Source organism: Coregonus clupeaformis, chromosome 10 (assembly GCF_020615455.1).
Source record: "Coregonus clupeaformis isolate EN_2021a chromosome 10, ASM2061545v1, whole genome shotgun sequence".
NCBI lineage: Eukaryota > Metazoa > Chordata > Actinopteri > Salmoniformes > Salmonidae > Coregonus > Coregonus clupeaformis.
In genome coordinates, this window is record NC_059201.1 from 27,064,967 (window position 1) to 27,081,749 (window position 16,783).

A 16,783-nucleotide genomic window follows, 5' to 3' on the forward strand; every position below is an offset into this window, starting at 1 on the left:
CCATTGTGGAGAGGTTGGAGTCTGTTTGATTGAGTGTGTGGACAGGTGTCTTTTATACAGGTAACGAGTTCAAACAGGTGCAGTTAATACAGGTAATGAGTGCAGAACAGGAGGGCTTCTTAAAGAAAAACTAACAGGTCTGTGAGAGCCGGAATTCTTACTGGTTGGTAGGTGATCAAATACTTATGTCATGCAATAAAATGCAAATTAATTACTTAAAAATCATACAATGTGATTTTCTGGATTTTTGTTTTAGATTCCGTCTCTCACAGTTGAAGTGTACCTATGATAATAATTACAGACCTCTACATGCTTTGTAAGTAGGAAAACCTGCAAAATCGGCAGTGTATCAAATACTTGTTCCCCCCACTGTATATGTTATATATTGATAACAGTCACTTATTAATCATTACCTCATCAGTCTCATTCTGAACGTCGCATAATCCTTGAACCTGCAAGAACCCTAACCTTATAAGTCAGCAATACACAAATTGGCTTAATTATTTATTTACTAGCTAACTAAATAATAACACAGAATACATACATACTTAATACATGAGAAAAGTCCCTAGCGGACTAACAACAGCATGACTGCTTGGTTATCAAAAAGGGAAGGGTCAATAGAAGGAGGGAGAGAGACACAAAGACAGTCAAACTTATCGTACATACATTTGGAAACTATGCTCACGGTAATCAGAATACTTAGCACCCTAACCACCGCCCCTTTGCGTAAGAAATGCAATGTATTTACGTGTCTGTCTTTGTTCGTCGTCTTTCTGTTGAACCCAATCACTCCTATGGGAAGGTGTCGATGAGTGCAAGGCTCTTGTTGTCCATCAGAGGTCACAATGTCCTTAGTTGTCCCGGCTTGGAGTGGAGGGTTCAAATAGAACAGATACTCAAATGCACCAAGGATTGTCTGAGATGGGATTCTCCTTCCCAACTCGTTTCTTTAGTCAAAGATCTAGACCACTTTACATGCACAGCTGCAGACTGCCAATGTTCTAATCTAGTGAGTTTATCTTCTTCACCTCGTGTAGAGATTCAAAGTTCCAACCATTTGTAACGTTTAGCTCACGCCTCACGTCTGCTGGTCTTTCTGGTCTAACCATCTCCACGCTTCCTGGTCTAGTTTTAATTTATCTTTCAAGCCTTTATGCCCTCTTGGTAAAAGGGGCGTTCCTACTTGCTGACACGATCTCTGATGGCACTTGGGGCGTGGCTAGTTACTGTGCAAAGGATATGATTAGAATTTATCACTTACAGTGGGGAAAAAAAGTATTTACTCAGCCACCAATTGTGCAAGTTCTCCCACTTAAAAAGATGAGAGAGGCCTGTAATTTTCATCATAGGTACACGTCAACTATGACAGACAAAATGAGAAAAAAAATCCTGAAAATCACATTGTAGGATTTTTTATGAATTTATTTGCAAATTATGGTGGAAAATAAGTATTTGGTCACCTACAAACAAGCAAGATTTCTGGCTCTCACAGACCTGTAACTTCTTCTTTAAGAGGCTCCTCTGTCCTCCACTCGTTACCTGTATTAATGGCACCTGTTTGAACTTGTTATCAGTATAAAAGACACCTGTCCACAACCTCAAACAGTCACACTCCAAACTCCACTGTGGCCAAGACCAAAGAGCTGTCAAAGGACACCAGAAACAAAATTGTAGACCTGCACCAGGCTGGGAAGACTGAATCTGCAATAGGTAATCAGCTTGGTTTGAATAAATCAACTGTGGGAGCAATTATTAGGAAATGGAAGACATACAAGACCACTGATAATATCCCTCGATCTGGGGCTCCACGCAAGATCTCACCCTGTGGGGTCAAAATGATCACAAGAACGGTGAGCAAAAATCCCAGAACCACACGGGGGGACCTAGTGAATGACCTGCAGAGAGCTGGGACCAAAGTAACAAAGCCTACCATCAGTAACACACTACGCCGCCAGGGACTCAAATCCTGCTGTGTTCCCCTGCTTAAGCCAGTACATGTCCAGGCCCGTCTGAAGTTTGCTAGAGTGCATTTGGATGATCCAGAAGAGGATTGGGAGAATGTCATATGGTCAGATGAAACCAAAATATAACTTTTTGGTAAAAACTCAACTCGTCGTGTTTGGAGTACAAAGAATGCTGAGTTGCATCCAAAGAACACCATACCTACTGTGAAGCATGGGGGTGGAAACATCATGCTTTGGGGCTGTTTTTCTGCAAAGGGACCAGGACGACTGATCCGTGTAAAGGAAAGAATGAATGGGGCCATGTATCGTGAGATTTTGAGTGAAAACCTCCTTCCATCAGCAAGGGCATTGAAGATGAAATGTGGCTGGGTCTTTCAGCATGACAATGATCCCAAACACACCGCCCGGGCAACGAAGGAGTGGCTTCGTAAGAAGCATTTCAAGGTCCTGGAGTGGCCTAGCCAGTCTCCAGATCTCAACCCCATAGAAAATCTTTGGAGGGAGTTGAAAGTCCGTGTTGCCCAGCGACAGCCCCAAAACATTGTCTGGCTATCTGTCAGCCATTTGCCAAGCTGATCTGGAACTTTTGATCCTCACCAAGGAGAGAGTCAGGACCAGATGGGATGGCGTATCGCTGCAGAATGCTGTGGTAGCCATGCTGGTTAAGTGTGCCTTGAATTCTAAATAAATCACAGACAGAGTCACCAGCAAAGCACCCTCACACCATCACACCTCCTCCTCCATGCTTCACGGTGGGAACCACACATGCATAGATCATCCGTTCACCTACTCTGCGTCTCACAAAGACACAGAGGTTGGAACCAAAAATGTCAAATTTGGACTCATCAGAACAAAGGACAGATTTCCACCGCAGTTGTCCATTGCTCATGTTTCTTGGCCCAAGCAAGTCTCTTCTTATTATTGGTGTCCTTTAGTAGTGGTTTCTTTGCAGCAATTCAACCATGAAGGCCTGATTCACGCAGTCTCCTCTGAACAGTTGATGTTGAGATGTGTCTGTTACTTGAACTCTGTGAAGAATTTATTTGGGCTGCAATTTCTGAGGCTGGTAACTCTAATGAACTTATCCTCTGCAGCAGAGGTGACTCTGGGTCTTCCTTTCCTGTGGTGGTCCTCATGAGAGCCAGTTTCATCATAGCGCTTGATGGTTTTTGTGACTGAAGAAACTTTCAAAGTTCTTGACATTTTACGGATTGACTGACCATGTCTTAAAGTAATGATGGACTGTCGTTTCTCTTTGCTTATTTGAGCTGTTCTTGCCATAATATGGACTTGGTCTTTTACCAAATAAGGCTATCTTCTGTATACCAACCCTACCTTGTCACAACACAACTGATTGGCTCAAACGCATTAAGAAGGAAAGAAATTCCACAAATTAACTTTTCACAAGGCACACCTGTTAATTGAAATGCATTCCAGGTTACTATCATATGAAGCTGGTTGAGAGAATGCCAAGAGTGTGCAAAGCTGTCATCAAGGCAAAGGGTGGCTACTTGTCTTGAGATGTTGACTTGTCCCCATGTGCAGTTGCAAACTGTAGTCTGGCTTTTTTATGGCGGTTTTGGAGCAGTGGCTTCTTCCTTGCTGAGCGGCCTTTCAGGTTATGTCGATATAGTACTCGTTTTACTGTGGATATAGATACTTTTGTACCTGTTTCCTCCAGCATCTTCACAAGGTCCTTTGCTGTTGTTCTGGGATTGATTTGCACTTTTAGCACCAAAGTACGTTCATCTCTAGGAGACAGAACGCGTCTCCTTCCTGAGCGGTATGACGGCTGCGTGGTCCCATGGTGTTTATACTTGCGTACTATTGTTTGTACAGATGAACGTGGTACCTTCAGGCGTTTGGAAATTGCTCCCAAGGATGAACCAGACTTGTGGAGGTCTACAATTTTTTTCTGAGGTCTTGGCTGATTTCTTTTGATTTTCCCATGATGTCAAGCAAAGAGGCACTGAGTTTGAAGGTAGGCCTTGAAATACATCCACAGGTACACCTCCAATTGACTCTCATGATGTCAATTAGCCTATCAGAAGCTTCTAAAGCCATGACATCATTTTCCTGAATTTTCCAAGCTGTTTAAAGGCACAGTCAACTTAGTGTATGTAAACTTCTGACCCACTGGAATCGTGATACAGTGAATTATAAGTGAAATAATCTGTCTGTAAACAATTGTTGGAAAAATTACTTGTCATGCACAAAGTAGATGTCCTAACCGACTTGCCAAAACTATAGTTTGTAAACAATAAATTTGTGGGGTGGTTGAAAAACAAGTTTTAATGACTCCAACCTAAGTGTATGTAAACTTCCGACTTCAACTGTATATACTTTAAGGACATTTTTTATTTTAGATTTGTATATTTAGCTCACATAATATAATTTAAAAGTTAGCACTAAGGTGTCTGTAATAGAATAAACGTGTAAAAAAAAAAAGTCAACATGAAAAATGCATTTCTATAGCTTCCAAAATCTTTTTTTTACAATTGAGGAGAAGTACCAAGATGGCTGCACGGTGGCTTCAATACAGCACCCTCTGTCAGTCATTGTGGGTTTATACACATAATTGGTCCCACCTGATCTTTCCTCCTCCACTGAGGTATAATAAAATCAAATTGTATTTGTCACATACACGTGTTTAGCAGATGTTATTGCGGGTGTAGCGAAATGCTTCTGCTTCTAGCTCCGACAGTGCAGTAATATCTAACAAGTAATATCTAATAATTTCACAACATATACCCAATACACACAAATCTAAGTAAGGAATGGAATTTAAGAATATATACATATATGGACAAGCAATGACAGAGCAGCATGGACTAAGATGCAGTAGAATATTATAGAATACAGTATATACATATGAGATGAGTATTGCAAGATATGTAAACATTCTTAAAGTGACTAGTGTTCCATTTCTTAAAGTGGCCAGTGATTTCAATAGGCAGCATTCTTACATAGGTATTCCTCTTGTCCAGATGGGATTGGGCAGTGTGCAGTGTGATGGTGATTGCATCGTCTGTGGATCTATTGGGGTGGTAAGCAAATTGAAGTGGGTCTAGGTGATATGATCCTTGACTAGTCTCTCAAAGCACTACATGATCCTCAGAGTTCGTACTGCTTGGTGACCTAAATTGGGATATGCTTAACACCCCGGCCATCCTACAATCTAAACTAGATGCCCTCAATCTCACACAAATTATCAACGAACCTACCAGGTACAACCCTAAATCCGTAAACATGGGTTTCCTCATAGATATCATCCTGACTAACTTACCCTCTAAATACACCTCCGCTGTCTTCAACCAGGATCTCAGCGATCACTGCCTTATTGCCTGCGTCCGTAACGGGTCCGCGGTCAAACGACCACCCCTCATCACTGTCAAACGCTCCCTAAAACACTTCAGCGAGCAGGCCTTCCTAATTGACCTGGCCCAGGTATCCTGGATGGATATAGATCTCATTCCGTCAGTAGAGGATGCCTGGTTGTTCTTTAAAAGTAATTTCCTCTCAATCTTATATAAACATGCCCCATTCAAAAAAGACAGAACTAAGAACAGATATAGCCCCTGGTTCTCCTCAGACTTGACTGTCCTTGACCAGCACAAAAACATCCTGTGGCGTACTGCATTAGCATCAAATGCAACTTTTCAGGGAAGTTAGGAACCAATATACACAAGCAGTTAGGAAAGCAAAGGCTAACTTTTTCAAACAGAAATTTGCATCCTGTAGCACTAACTCCAAAAAGTTTTGGGACACTGTAAAGTCCATGGAGAATAAGAGCACTTCCTCCCAGCTGCCCACTGCACTGAGGCTAGGAAACATTATCACCACCGATAAATCTACAATAATCGAGAATTTCAACAAGCATTTTGCTACGGCTGGCCATGCTTTCCACCTGGCTACCACTACCCCAGCCACCAGCTCTGCACCCTCCGCTGCAACTTGCCCATGCCCCCCCAGCTTCTCCTTCACACAAATCCAGACAGCTGATGTTCTGAAAGAGCTGCAAAATCTGGACCCCTACAAATCATCTGGGCTAGACAATCTGGACCCTTTCTTTCTAAAACTAGCCGCCGAAATTGTCGCAACCCCTATTACTAAACTGTTCAACCTCTCTTTCGTAACGTCTGAGATCCCCAGAGATTGGAAAGCTGCCGCGGTCATCCCCCTCTTCAAAGGGGATGACACTCTAGATCCAAACTGTTACAGACCTATATCCATCCTGCCCTGCCTTTCGAAAGTTTTTGAAAGCCAAGTTAACAAACAGATCACCGACCATTTCGAATCCCACCGTACCTGGTCTGCGCATGCTCTGAGGACGCGGCTAGGGATGCCGTCTGGGCCGGCAGCCTTGCGAGGGTTAATATGCTTAAATGTCTTACTCACATCGACAACGGAGAAGGAGAGCCCACAGTCCTTGGTAGTGGGTCGCATCGGTGGCACTGTGTTATCCTCAAAGCGGGGGAAGAAGGTGTTTAGCTTCTCTGGAAGCGAGACGTTGGTGTCGGCTACAGTGGGGCAAAAAAGTATTTAGTCAGCCACCAATTGTGCAAGTTCTCCCACTTAAAAAGATGAGAGAGTCCTGTAATTTTCATCATAGGTACACGTCAACTATGACAGACAAAATGAGGAAAAAAAAATCAGAAAATCACATTGTTGGATTTTTTTATGAATTTATTTGCAAATTATGGTGGAAAATAAGTATTTGGTCAATAACAAAAGTTTCTCAATACTTCGTTATATACCCTTTGTTGGCAATGACACAGGTCAAACGTTTTCTGTAAGTCTTCACAAGGTTTTCACACACTGTTGCTGGTATTTTGGCCCATTCCTCCATGCAGATCTCCTCTAGAGCAGTGATGTTTTGGGGCTGTCGCTGAGCAACACAGACTTTCAACTCCCTCCAAAGATTTTCTATGGGGTTGAGATCTGGAGACTGGCTAGGCCACTCCAGGACCTTGAAATGCTTCTTACGAAGCCACTCCTTCGTTGCCCGGGCGGTGTGTTTGGGATCATTGTCATGCTGAAAGACCCAGCCACGTTTCATCTTCAATGCCCTTGCTGATGGAAGGAGGTTTTCACTCAAAATCTCACGATACATGGCCCCATTCATTCTTTCCTTTACACGGATCAGTCGTCCTGGTCCCTTTGCAGAAAAACAGCCCCAAAACATGATGTTTCCACCCCCATGCTTCACAGTAGGTATGGTGTTCTTTGGATGCAACTCAGCATTCTCTGTCCTCCAAACACGACGAGTTGAGTTTTTACCAAAAAGTTCTATTTTGGTTTCATTTGACCATATGACATTCTCCCAATCCTCTTCTGGATCATCCAAATGCACTCTAGCAAACTTCAGACGGGCCTGGACATGTACTGGCTTAAGCAGGGGGACACGTCTGGCACTGCAGGATTTGAGTCCCTGGCGGCGTAGTGTGTTACTGATGGTAAGCTTTGTTACTTTGGTCCCAGCTCTCTGCAGGTCATTCACTAGGTCCCCCCGTGTGGTTCTGGGATTTTTGCTCACCGTTCTTGTGATCATTTTGACCCCACAGGGTGAGATCTTGCGTGGAGCCCCAGATCGAGGGAGATTATCAGTGGTCTTGTATGTCTTCCATTTCCTAATAATTGCTCCCATTCCCCCCATAAAAACAACAACAACAAAAAAAGTAATACATAAAAAAACAAAATACCGCAAAGTTTCCTAAGAGCTAGTCGCGAGGCCACCATCTTCGTCAGCAGCGTCCAAGATGTCCGCCTGTTGTTTTCAAGGTAATCTACTCATGTTCGCATAAGCTGATTCATGGACCATCTATACCCGGGTTGAATCCGGTTTATAAGGACCAACATCACATGCGCTCAGTGCATACAGGGAGTAGGGCGAGCAGCGACGACATCATCACGTTATCCAAAAACATGGCAGACATTGGATGAATATAACATTTGGAGAGAGAAAAATGGGCCTCATCTACAATTATTTGAATAATTCAATGGATGTTTTGTGCACAAAAGTGATGACTAAAGTGATTATTAGGATATTAACATTTCATATTCATGCTCTGAGGTCATGACCCCAGCTAGCCAGGGGAAGTGCTGGTTGGCTTGTTTAGTTGTCCACATGCTCTGACAGAGTTCCCGGAGCATGTTCGCACGATACTGTTGTCTGTCCAGTGTGAACTGAGTGCTAGTGCGCAATCTTCGTAATCCCTGTAAGAAAGATGGCAGCAACCACGAAACAGTGTATGTGAACGTGAGTAGATTACATTGAAAACAAAGCTTCACCATCTTGGAGGCAGTCTCTAGTTCTTATTATACCTCAGTGCATGACATGAAGAACAGGGAGTGGATTAGCTAAAAATACTGGTACCCAGGCTAACTGCCTTCCATTTTTGAAGACATTTATTTTAATTGTTAGAGAGGCCACTTGACCACCTAACCCAAAACCTTACCCTACTCCTTACCCTAAACCGGGTTCGTATCCTAACCCCAAACCCACCCCTTACCCTAAACCGGGTTCGTATCCGTATGGCTGCATCATTTGTGGGGGACGACATGTTTACTGTTGCCTTGTTTATTTATCAATATCAGTCTCAAATAGGTTGAAGAAACCTATTGTCACGATCGTTATGGGAAGAAGCGAACCAAGGCGCAGCGTGAGAAGCGTACATCTTTATTACTTGTACACACAACGAACCAAAACAATAAACGATTCGTGAAGTCCTAGGTTAAATACACAAACCTTCCGGAACAAGATCCCACAAAACAAAAGTGCCAACAGGCTGCCTAAGTATGGTTCCCAATCAGAGACAACAAGCAACAGCTGCCTCTGATTGGGAACCACCCTGGCCAACATAGAAATACGTGAACTAGAACACCATAACAAGTCCACACCCTGGCTCAACATTTAAGAGTCCCCAGAGCCAGGGCGTGACACCTATATTGCCTATATTGATTTGATTATCATTTTATCTCTAATTTGACATGGTAAATAAATATTGCACAATTTCATTTAATTGAAATTAACATTGATAAATAAAGACAAAAGTAATTTATTTCTGGTTGCTTTAGTTGATGTATGGGCTGCTTTTGTTCAGTGTTTCGTACAGTTTCATTTGATCCCACTCTCTCTAACTCCTCCTCTGTCAACTCTGACAGGTATTGTAACACGATGCCCTCTCGAGCTGAAGATGAAGAGGAAGAGAGAAGGAGAGGAATGGCATGGAAAAATCAGCTACCAAGACCATGAGGAGGAGATTGAGGACCCCTCTGATGTGGAGAAGAAAATTCGTGAAGGTGTGGTCATTGGCCTGCTGATCATGGCAAAGATGAAAGTCTCTAAAGTCTAAACTATGTTCTCTACTCCATAAGAGAGCATACCCATAAGCATGAAATATCTAAATACCAATAAAAAGATAACTTGATCCACTTTACTATTGTGCTGTTGGAACCCTGGTGGTTTCTAGTAGCAGTGTTCAGTATTCTTGTTCCTCCCTCCAGCCCAGGATGAAATGGCAGGTGTGGGGGTGGGTATCAGTGATGACCTCATCAGCCTGGAGATTGGCTCCCCTGACGTCCCAGACCTCACACTCATCGACCTGCCAGGCATCGCCCGGGTAGCTGTCAAGGGACAACCTGAGAACATTGGTGAACAGGTACACCCTTCCACCCCACCCTCAATGTTAGTGGGAAAACATTGTGCATTTTCAACCCCAGAACAGAAACCAAGTCCTCCCACGACATGTTATGTATAATAATGTTTGACATTTTCAGATTAAGAGACTGATACGGAAGTTCATCATGAAGCAAGAAACAATCAGCTTGGTGGTTGTGCCATGCAACGTTGACATAGCAACCACAGAGGCTTTGAAGATGGCACAAGAGGTGGACCCTGAAGGGGAAAGGACATTAGGTATTCCTCCTTTGTTATTTACTAAACTATTATGAAGCAAGCTCTTGTGTAATGGTGGTTATAAACCATGTTGACTTTAATGAGTTAGACTTATGTGTGTTTCCCATTGGACAGGCATCCTGACCAAGCCTGACCTTGTAGACAAAGGCACAGAGGAGACGGTGGTGGACATAGTTCATAATGAGGTTATCCACCTGGCTAAGGGCTACATGATAGTCAAGTGCAGGGGACAGAAAGAGATCATGGAGCGAGTCTCACTGACCGAGGCCACAGAGAGGGAGAAGGCCTTCTTTAAAGAGCACGCTAATCTCAGGTCGGACCTCTTGGCTGATGTGTGCCACAGATTTTATCAAATTTGATCAACTTTATAGATTTTCAATGAAGTTTGTACCTGTGTGGTAACCAAACTATTTGTGAAGTTGATTTTCCTATCGTTTGTGCAGCACACTTTATGATGAGGGCTATGCCACCATCCCTAAACTGGCAGAGAAATTAACTCTTGAACTGGTGCATCATATCGAGGTAAATTCTTCTTCCATTACATTTTACTGCACAAAATGCTATACATTTGTTACTGAGTGACTGTTGCCATAAGCCATGACTCTGCTTTGTGCCCTTTAGAAATCCCTGCCTCGTCTAGAAGAGCAGATTGAGGCAAAGCTGGCAGAGACACATGCCGAGCTGGAAAGATTTGGTACTGGACCACCTGAGGATTCGGCAGAGAGGCTGTACTTCCTGATTGATGTGAGTCCCCCAGCCTGCAAACCCCAGATTATTTAGTTACCCTCTCTTTCACTCTGCTTTGGCCTTGACCCAAACTCACAACAGCCATGTTAGTCTTTGTTAGCAAAATTAGCAAATTCTGGAAATAATTTGAAAGTTGATAACATTTTATATCCATAGCTTTTTCACTTTCTACACGTCTATCCCTCTCCATGTATCTAACAACTTATTTTTTTGTGTTTCAGAAAGTGACTGCATTCACCCAGGATGCCATCAACCTGAGCACTGGGGAGGAGCTGAAAAGCGGAGTTCGTCTCAACGTCTTTTCCACACTAAGAACAGAGTTTGGTAAATGGAAGTTACACCTGGATCGCGCTGGAGAAATCTGTGAGTGTACTACTATCACACACCCATCGAAAACAATGGCTCATTTGAGCGAGCTAGATAACAAATAATTGCTATATGAATTGAGATTTCTGTACCAAATTTGTATTAAACATGGAAGGCTTACACACTTACACGCTTATTTAATGTAATGCAACAGTGACATCCTTTGTATATTACAGTTAACCAGAGGATCGAGGGAGAAGTGGCTGATTATGAGAAGACGTACCGTGGAAGAGAGCTCCCAGGGTTCATCAACTACAAGACCTTTGAGGTGATGGTGAAGGACCAGCTCAAACAACTCGAGGAACCAGCAGTCAAGAAGCTGAAAGAGATATCAGGTACAGTATATGTTTGAGAATGTTATTTTATACCTACAGTGGGGAGAACAAGTATTTGATACACTGCTGATTTTGCAGGTTTTCCTACTTACATGTACTACTTGCATGTAGAGGTCTGTAATTTGTATCATAGGTACACTTCAACTGTGAGAGACGGAATCTAAAACAAAAATCCAGAAAATCACATTGTATGATTTTTAAGTAATTAATTTGCATTTTATTGCATGACATAAGTATTTGATACATCAGAAAAGCAGAACTTAATATTTGGTACAGAAACCTTTGTTTGCAATTACAGAGATCATACGTTTCCTGTAGGTCTTGACCAGGTTTGCACACACTGCAGCAGGGATTTTGGCCCACTACTCCATACAGACCTTCTCCAGATCCTTCAGGTTTCGGGGCTGTCACTGGGCAATATGGACTTTCAGCTCCCTCCAAAGATTTTCTATTGGGTTCAGGTCTGGAGACTGGTTAGGCCACTCCAGGACCTTGAGATGCTTCTTATGGAGCCACTCCTTAGTTGCCCTGGCTGTGTGTTTCGGGTCGTTGTCATTCTGGAAGACCCAGCCACGACCCATCTTCAATGCTCTTACTGAGGGAAGGAGGTTGTTGGCCAAGATCTCGCGATACATGGCCCCATCCATCCACCCCTCAATACGGTGCAGTCATCCTGTCCCCTTTGCAGAAAAGCATCCCCAAAGAATGATGTTTCCACCTCCATGCTTCACGGTTGGGATGGTTTTCTTGGGGTTGTACTCATCCTTCTTCTTCCTCCAAACACGGCGAGTGGATTTTAGACCAAAAAGCTTTATTTTTGTCTCATCAGACCACATGACCTTCTCCCATTCCTCCTCTGGATCATCCAGATGGTCATTGGCAAACTTCAGACGGGCCTGGACATGCGCTGGCTTGAGCAGGGGGACCTTGCGTGCGCTGCAGGATTTTAATCCATGACGGCGTAGTGTGTTACTAATGGTTTTCTTTGAGACTGTGGTCCCAGCTCTCTTCAGGTCATTGACCAGGTCCTGCCATGTAGTTCTGGGCTGATCCCTCACCTTCCTCATGATCATTGATGCCCCACGAGGTGAGATCTTGCATGGAGCCCCAGACCGAGGGTGATTGACCGTCATCTTGAACTTCTTCCATTTTCTAATAATTGTGCCAACAGTTGTTGCCTTCTCACCAAGCTGCTTGCCTATTGTCCTGTAGCCCATCCCAGCCTTTTGCAGGTCTACAATTTTATCCCTGATGTCCTTACACAGCTCTCTGGTCTTGGCCATTGTGGAGAGGTTGGAGTCTGTTTGATTGAGTGTGTGGACAGGTGTCTTTTATACAGGTAACGAGTTCAAACAGGTGCAGTTAATACAGATAATGAGTGGAGAACAGGAGGGCTTCTTAAAGAAAAACTAACAGGTCTGTGAGAGCCGGAATTCTTACTGGTCGGTAGTTGATCAAATACTTATGTCATGCAATAAAATGCAAATTAATTACTTAAAAGCCACACAATGTGATTTTCTGGATTTTTGTTTTAGATTCCGTCTCTCACAGTTGAAGTGTGCCTATGATAAAAATTACAGACCTCTACATTTGTAAGTAGCAAAACCTGCAAAATCGGCAGTGTATCAAATACTTGTTCTCCCCACTGTATACTGAAACCCAGTTAGTGATTTTATTTAATATGGTGGCCCTATTTGCCAAACTATGAAGCCAAGACAGTCGTGAAGAGGGCACGACAAAGCCTATTCCCCCTCAGGAGACTAAAAAGATTTGGCATGGGTCCTCAGATCCTCAAAAAATTCTACAGCTGCACCATCGAGAGCATCCTGACTGGTTGCATCACCGCCTGGTATGGCAACTGCTTGGCCTCTGACCGCAAGGCACTACAGAGGGTAGTGCGTACGGCCCAGTACATCACTGGGGCAAAGCTCCCTGCCATTCAGGACCTCTATACCAGGCGGTGTCAGAGGAAGGCCCTCAAAATTGTCAAAGACTCCAGCCACCCTAGTCATAGACTGTTCTCTCTGCTACCGCACGGCAAGCGGTACCGGAGTGCCAAGTCTAGGTCCAAAAGACTTCTCAACAGCTTCTACCCCCAAGCCATAAGACTCCTGAACAGCTAATCATGGCTACCCGGACTATTTGCACTGCCCCCCCACCCCATCCTTTTACGCTGCTGCTACTCTGTTAAGTATTTATGCATAGTCACTTTAACTCTACCCACATGTACATATTACCTCAACTACCTCAACTAGCCGGTGCCCCCGCACATTGACTCTGCAACGGTACCCCCCTGTATATATAGCCTCCCTACTGTCACTTTATTTTACTGTATATATAGCCTCCCTACTGTCACTTTATTTTACTTCTGCTCTTTTTTTCTCAACACTTTTTTTGTTGTTGTTTTATTCTTACTTTTTTTGTTTAAAATAAATGCACTGTTGGTTAAGGGCTGTAAGTAAGCATTTCACTGTAATGTCTGCACCTGTTGTATTCGGCGCATGTGACCAATAAAATTTGATTTGATTTGATTTGAAGATGATTTATGTATATTTATATATATATATCTTTGAGTCCTATGTGTCACAGTGATGTTATGGTATTTCTTCCCTTCTCTAGATGCCGTTAGGAAGGTGTTCTTACTGCTGGCTCAGAGCAGCTTCACTGGATTTCCTAACCTCCTGAAATCAGCTAAGGTATACAGTATCTCACACCATGCAATATTAATGTCACCATTCATCCCTGATTTTCCCACAGTTGGTTCCCACAGTTGGTCATCGACCTGTATGTGAATGAGATGGCTGACATGCACCAACTACATTTATCTCCTGTTGAATGACTGAGTTGTGTTTTGTTTGAACTACAGACAAAGATTGAGGCCATTAAGCAGGTGAATGAGTCTACAGCTGAGTCCATGTTGAGGACTCAGTTCAAGATGGAGCTGATAGTGTACACACAGGACAGCACCTACAGCCACAGCCTGAGTGAGAGGAAGAGGGAGGAGCAAGAGGACGACCACCTTCCCATACCTGAGATAAGGAGTACTATCTTCAGCACAGACAACCATGCCACCCTACAGGAGATGATGCTGCACCTCAAGTCCTATTACTGGGTAAGTACTGTGTAAATCACCATCTTAGATGCTGGCCTAACACCCTAAACAAGAACCTACCTGTATTTCCACTAGCTCTTCTGACTAGGGATAAGAGGGCACTAACTCAGAGATTGAATAAAACTGCTGACTCTTAAACTTATTTCATCACCAATTCCCTGAAAGCTATTATATAATTGCATGTAAATGTGCTATAACATTATACAATTCAGTGTGTGTGAACCAACCATTGTTAGGGGGCTAAAACTTGAATTGGACAAAAGTGATGGTAGATCACTATATCCATCTATGTCTGTCATTTTAATAATAGGTGTTTTGTCTTGTCTGTCTCTTTATCTTTGCCAGATTGCCAGTCAGCGTCTGGCTGATCAGATTCCCATGGTGATCCGCTACCTGGTGTTGCAGGAGTCTGCTTTGCAGCTGCAGAGAGAGATGCTTCAGATGCTGCAGGAGAAGGACAACATCGAGTACCTGCTGAAGGAGGACTTTGACATCGGCAGCAAGAGGGCTGCACTGCAGAGTAAGCTCAAACGCCTGATGAAGGCACGCAGCTACCTAGTGGAGTTCTAGTATGGACAGCTGCTTGTTAACATTTAGGATGGTCTTGTCTAATGTCAGATAGCTTGGTTAATGGAAGTAGGCCTACGTGTGCATTGCATTGAGGTTTGGGGTAGACTCTGTAATCTAAGTTATAATAAAGTTACTATGCAATCAAGTTCTTTGTTATCGTTTTTTGTTTATAATATTAAACTCAAATGCCTTATGAAGGCAAGCAGCTAGCCTACCTGGTGGAGTGGAAAGCTGCCTGATAGCATTTGGGAACAGAGATGGAAGTGCAATCTTTTTATTGATAGGCAATGTTTAATTTACTTAAGATATTTTCACTTGTGGTTTATATTTCTGCAAACATACTTTTTATTGTTATGATGTCTCCTTTTTATCATGTCTGGATGGTGGGCCTGTGGACCACAGAACATCAACTAATGGCCTCACAGTTTGGGTTTATCCATGTTAAACCAAGTATATTTGTATAGTTTATTTTAAAACATTTAAGCCAATATACAAATGTGTGAAAAATAAAAACCATGTTGAACTGTCAAATGCTATTGCACTAGATATCAGACCTCTCAGGTTACGCCATCTGATGTAGAACTTTTCTGGTGAAACAGGTCCATCTACTGGTCTAGCCTAGGAATGACGCCATGACTCACCTGTCGCACAAACTTTCAATTAAGAAATGAAAATGAAACATACCGTGTAAGATTCGATTCCCATGGATGACACCGGCTGTTTTTTTTACCCATTTTATAAAACGGGTCGAGTGCTGAGGAGTATTTCTGTCTGTAATAAAACCCTTTTGTGGGGAAAAACACATTCTGATTTACTGGGCCTGGCTACCAAGTGGGTGGAGGGCCACCCATGGCTGCACCCCTGCCCAGTATATTTTCCAATTTAGTGCCTGGCTGTCATCAAATCTAATCAAAGTTTATTGGTCACATGCTCTGGATACAGGAAGTAAACGTTGCAGCAAAATGCTTACTCACAGGCTCGCCTCAAATCTGCAATACACATGTACACTACCGGTCAAAAGTTTTAGAACACCTTCTCATTCAAGGGTTTTTCTTTATTTTTACAATTTTATTTCCTTCGTAATGCGTTTCAGCCCATCAGTTGTGTTGTGACAAGGTAGGGGGGGTATACAGAAGATAACCCTATTTGGTAAAAGACCAAGTCCATATTATGGCAAGAACAGCTCAAATAAGCAAAGAGAAATGACAGCTCATCATTACTTTAAGACATTAAGGTCAGTCAATACAGAACATTTAAAGAAGTTTGAAAGTTTCTTCAAGTGCAGTCGCGAAAACCATCAAGCACTATGATGAAACTGGCTCTCATGAGGACCGCCACAGGAATGGAAGACCCAGAGTTACCTCTGCTGCAGAGGATAAGTTCATTAGAGTTACCAGCCTCAGAAATTGCAGCCCAAATAAATGCTTCACAGAGTTCAAGTAACATATCAACATCAACTGTTCAGAGGAGACTGTGTGAATCAGGTCTTCATGGTCGAATTGCTGCAAAGAAACCACTACTAAAGGACACCAATAATAAGAAGAGACTTGCTTGGGCCAAGAAACATGAGCAATGGACATTAGACCGGTGGAAATCTGTCCTTTGGTTTGATGAGTCCAAATTGGAGATTTTTGGTTCCAACCGCCATGTCTTTGTGAGACATGGTGTGGGTGAACGGATGATCCCCACATGTATATTTCCCACCATAAAGCATGGAGGAGGAGGTGTTATGGTTTGGTGGTGCTTTGCTGGTGACACTGTCTGTGAT

At 43.1% G+C, this 16,783-nt stretch overlaps 1 protein-coding gene across 1 annotated transcript in view; it reads left to right on the top strand.

Annotated features, from left to right (window-relative positions):
* LOC121574952 (interferon-induced GTP-binding protein Mx1) overlaps positions 1-15,160 on the top strand; it is a 30,553-nt gene extending 15,393 nt beyond the window's left edge. Inside the window, exons 2-12 of the mRNA XM_041887656.2 lie at positions 9,132-9,269; positions 9,474-9,628; positions 9,747-9,885; positions 10,000-10,198; positions 10,329-10,407; positions 10,507-10,629; positions 10,854-10,995; positions 11,175-11,333; positions 13,953-14,029; positions 14,200-14,445; positions 14,791-15,160. Coding sequence (XP_041743590.1) covers positions 9,132-9,269; positions 9,474-9,628; positions 9,747-9,885; positions 10,000-10,198; positions 10,329-10,407; positions 10,507-10,629; positions 10,854-10,995; positions 11,175-11,333; positions 13,953-14,029; positions 14,200-14,445; positions 14,791-15,015 — 1,682 coding nt within the window. The 3' untranslated portion in view covers positions 15,016-15,160. The remainder of the gene's footprint in view (positions 1-9,131; positions 9,270-9,473; positions 9,629-9,746; positions 9,886-9,999; positions 10,199-10,328; positions 10,408-10,506; positions 10,630-10,853; positions 10,996-11,174; positions 11,334-13,952; positions 14,030-14,199; positions 14,446-14,790) is intronic.
* Positions 15,161-16,783: the final 1,623 nt, after the last annotated feature.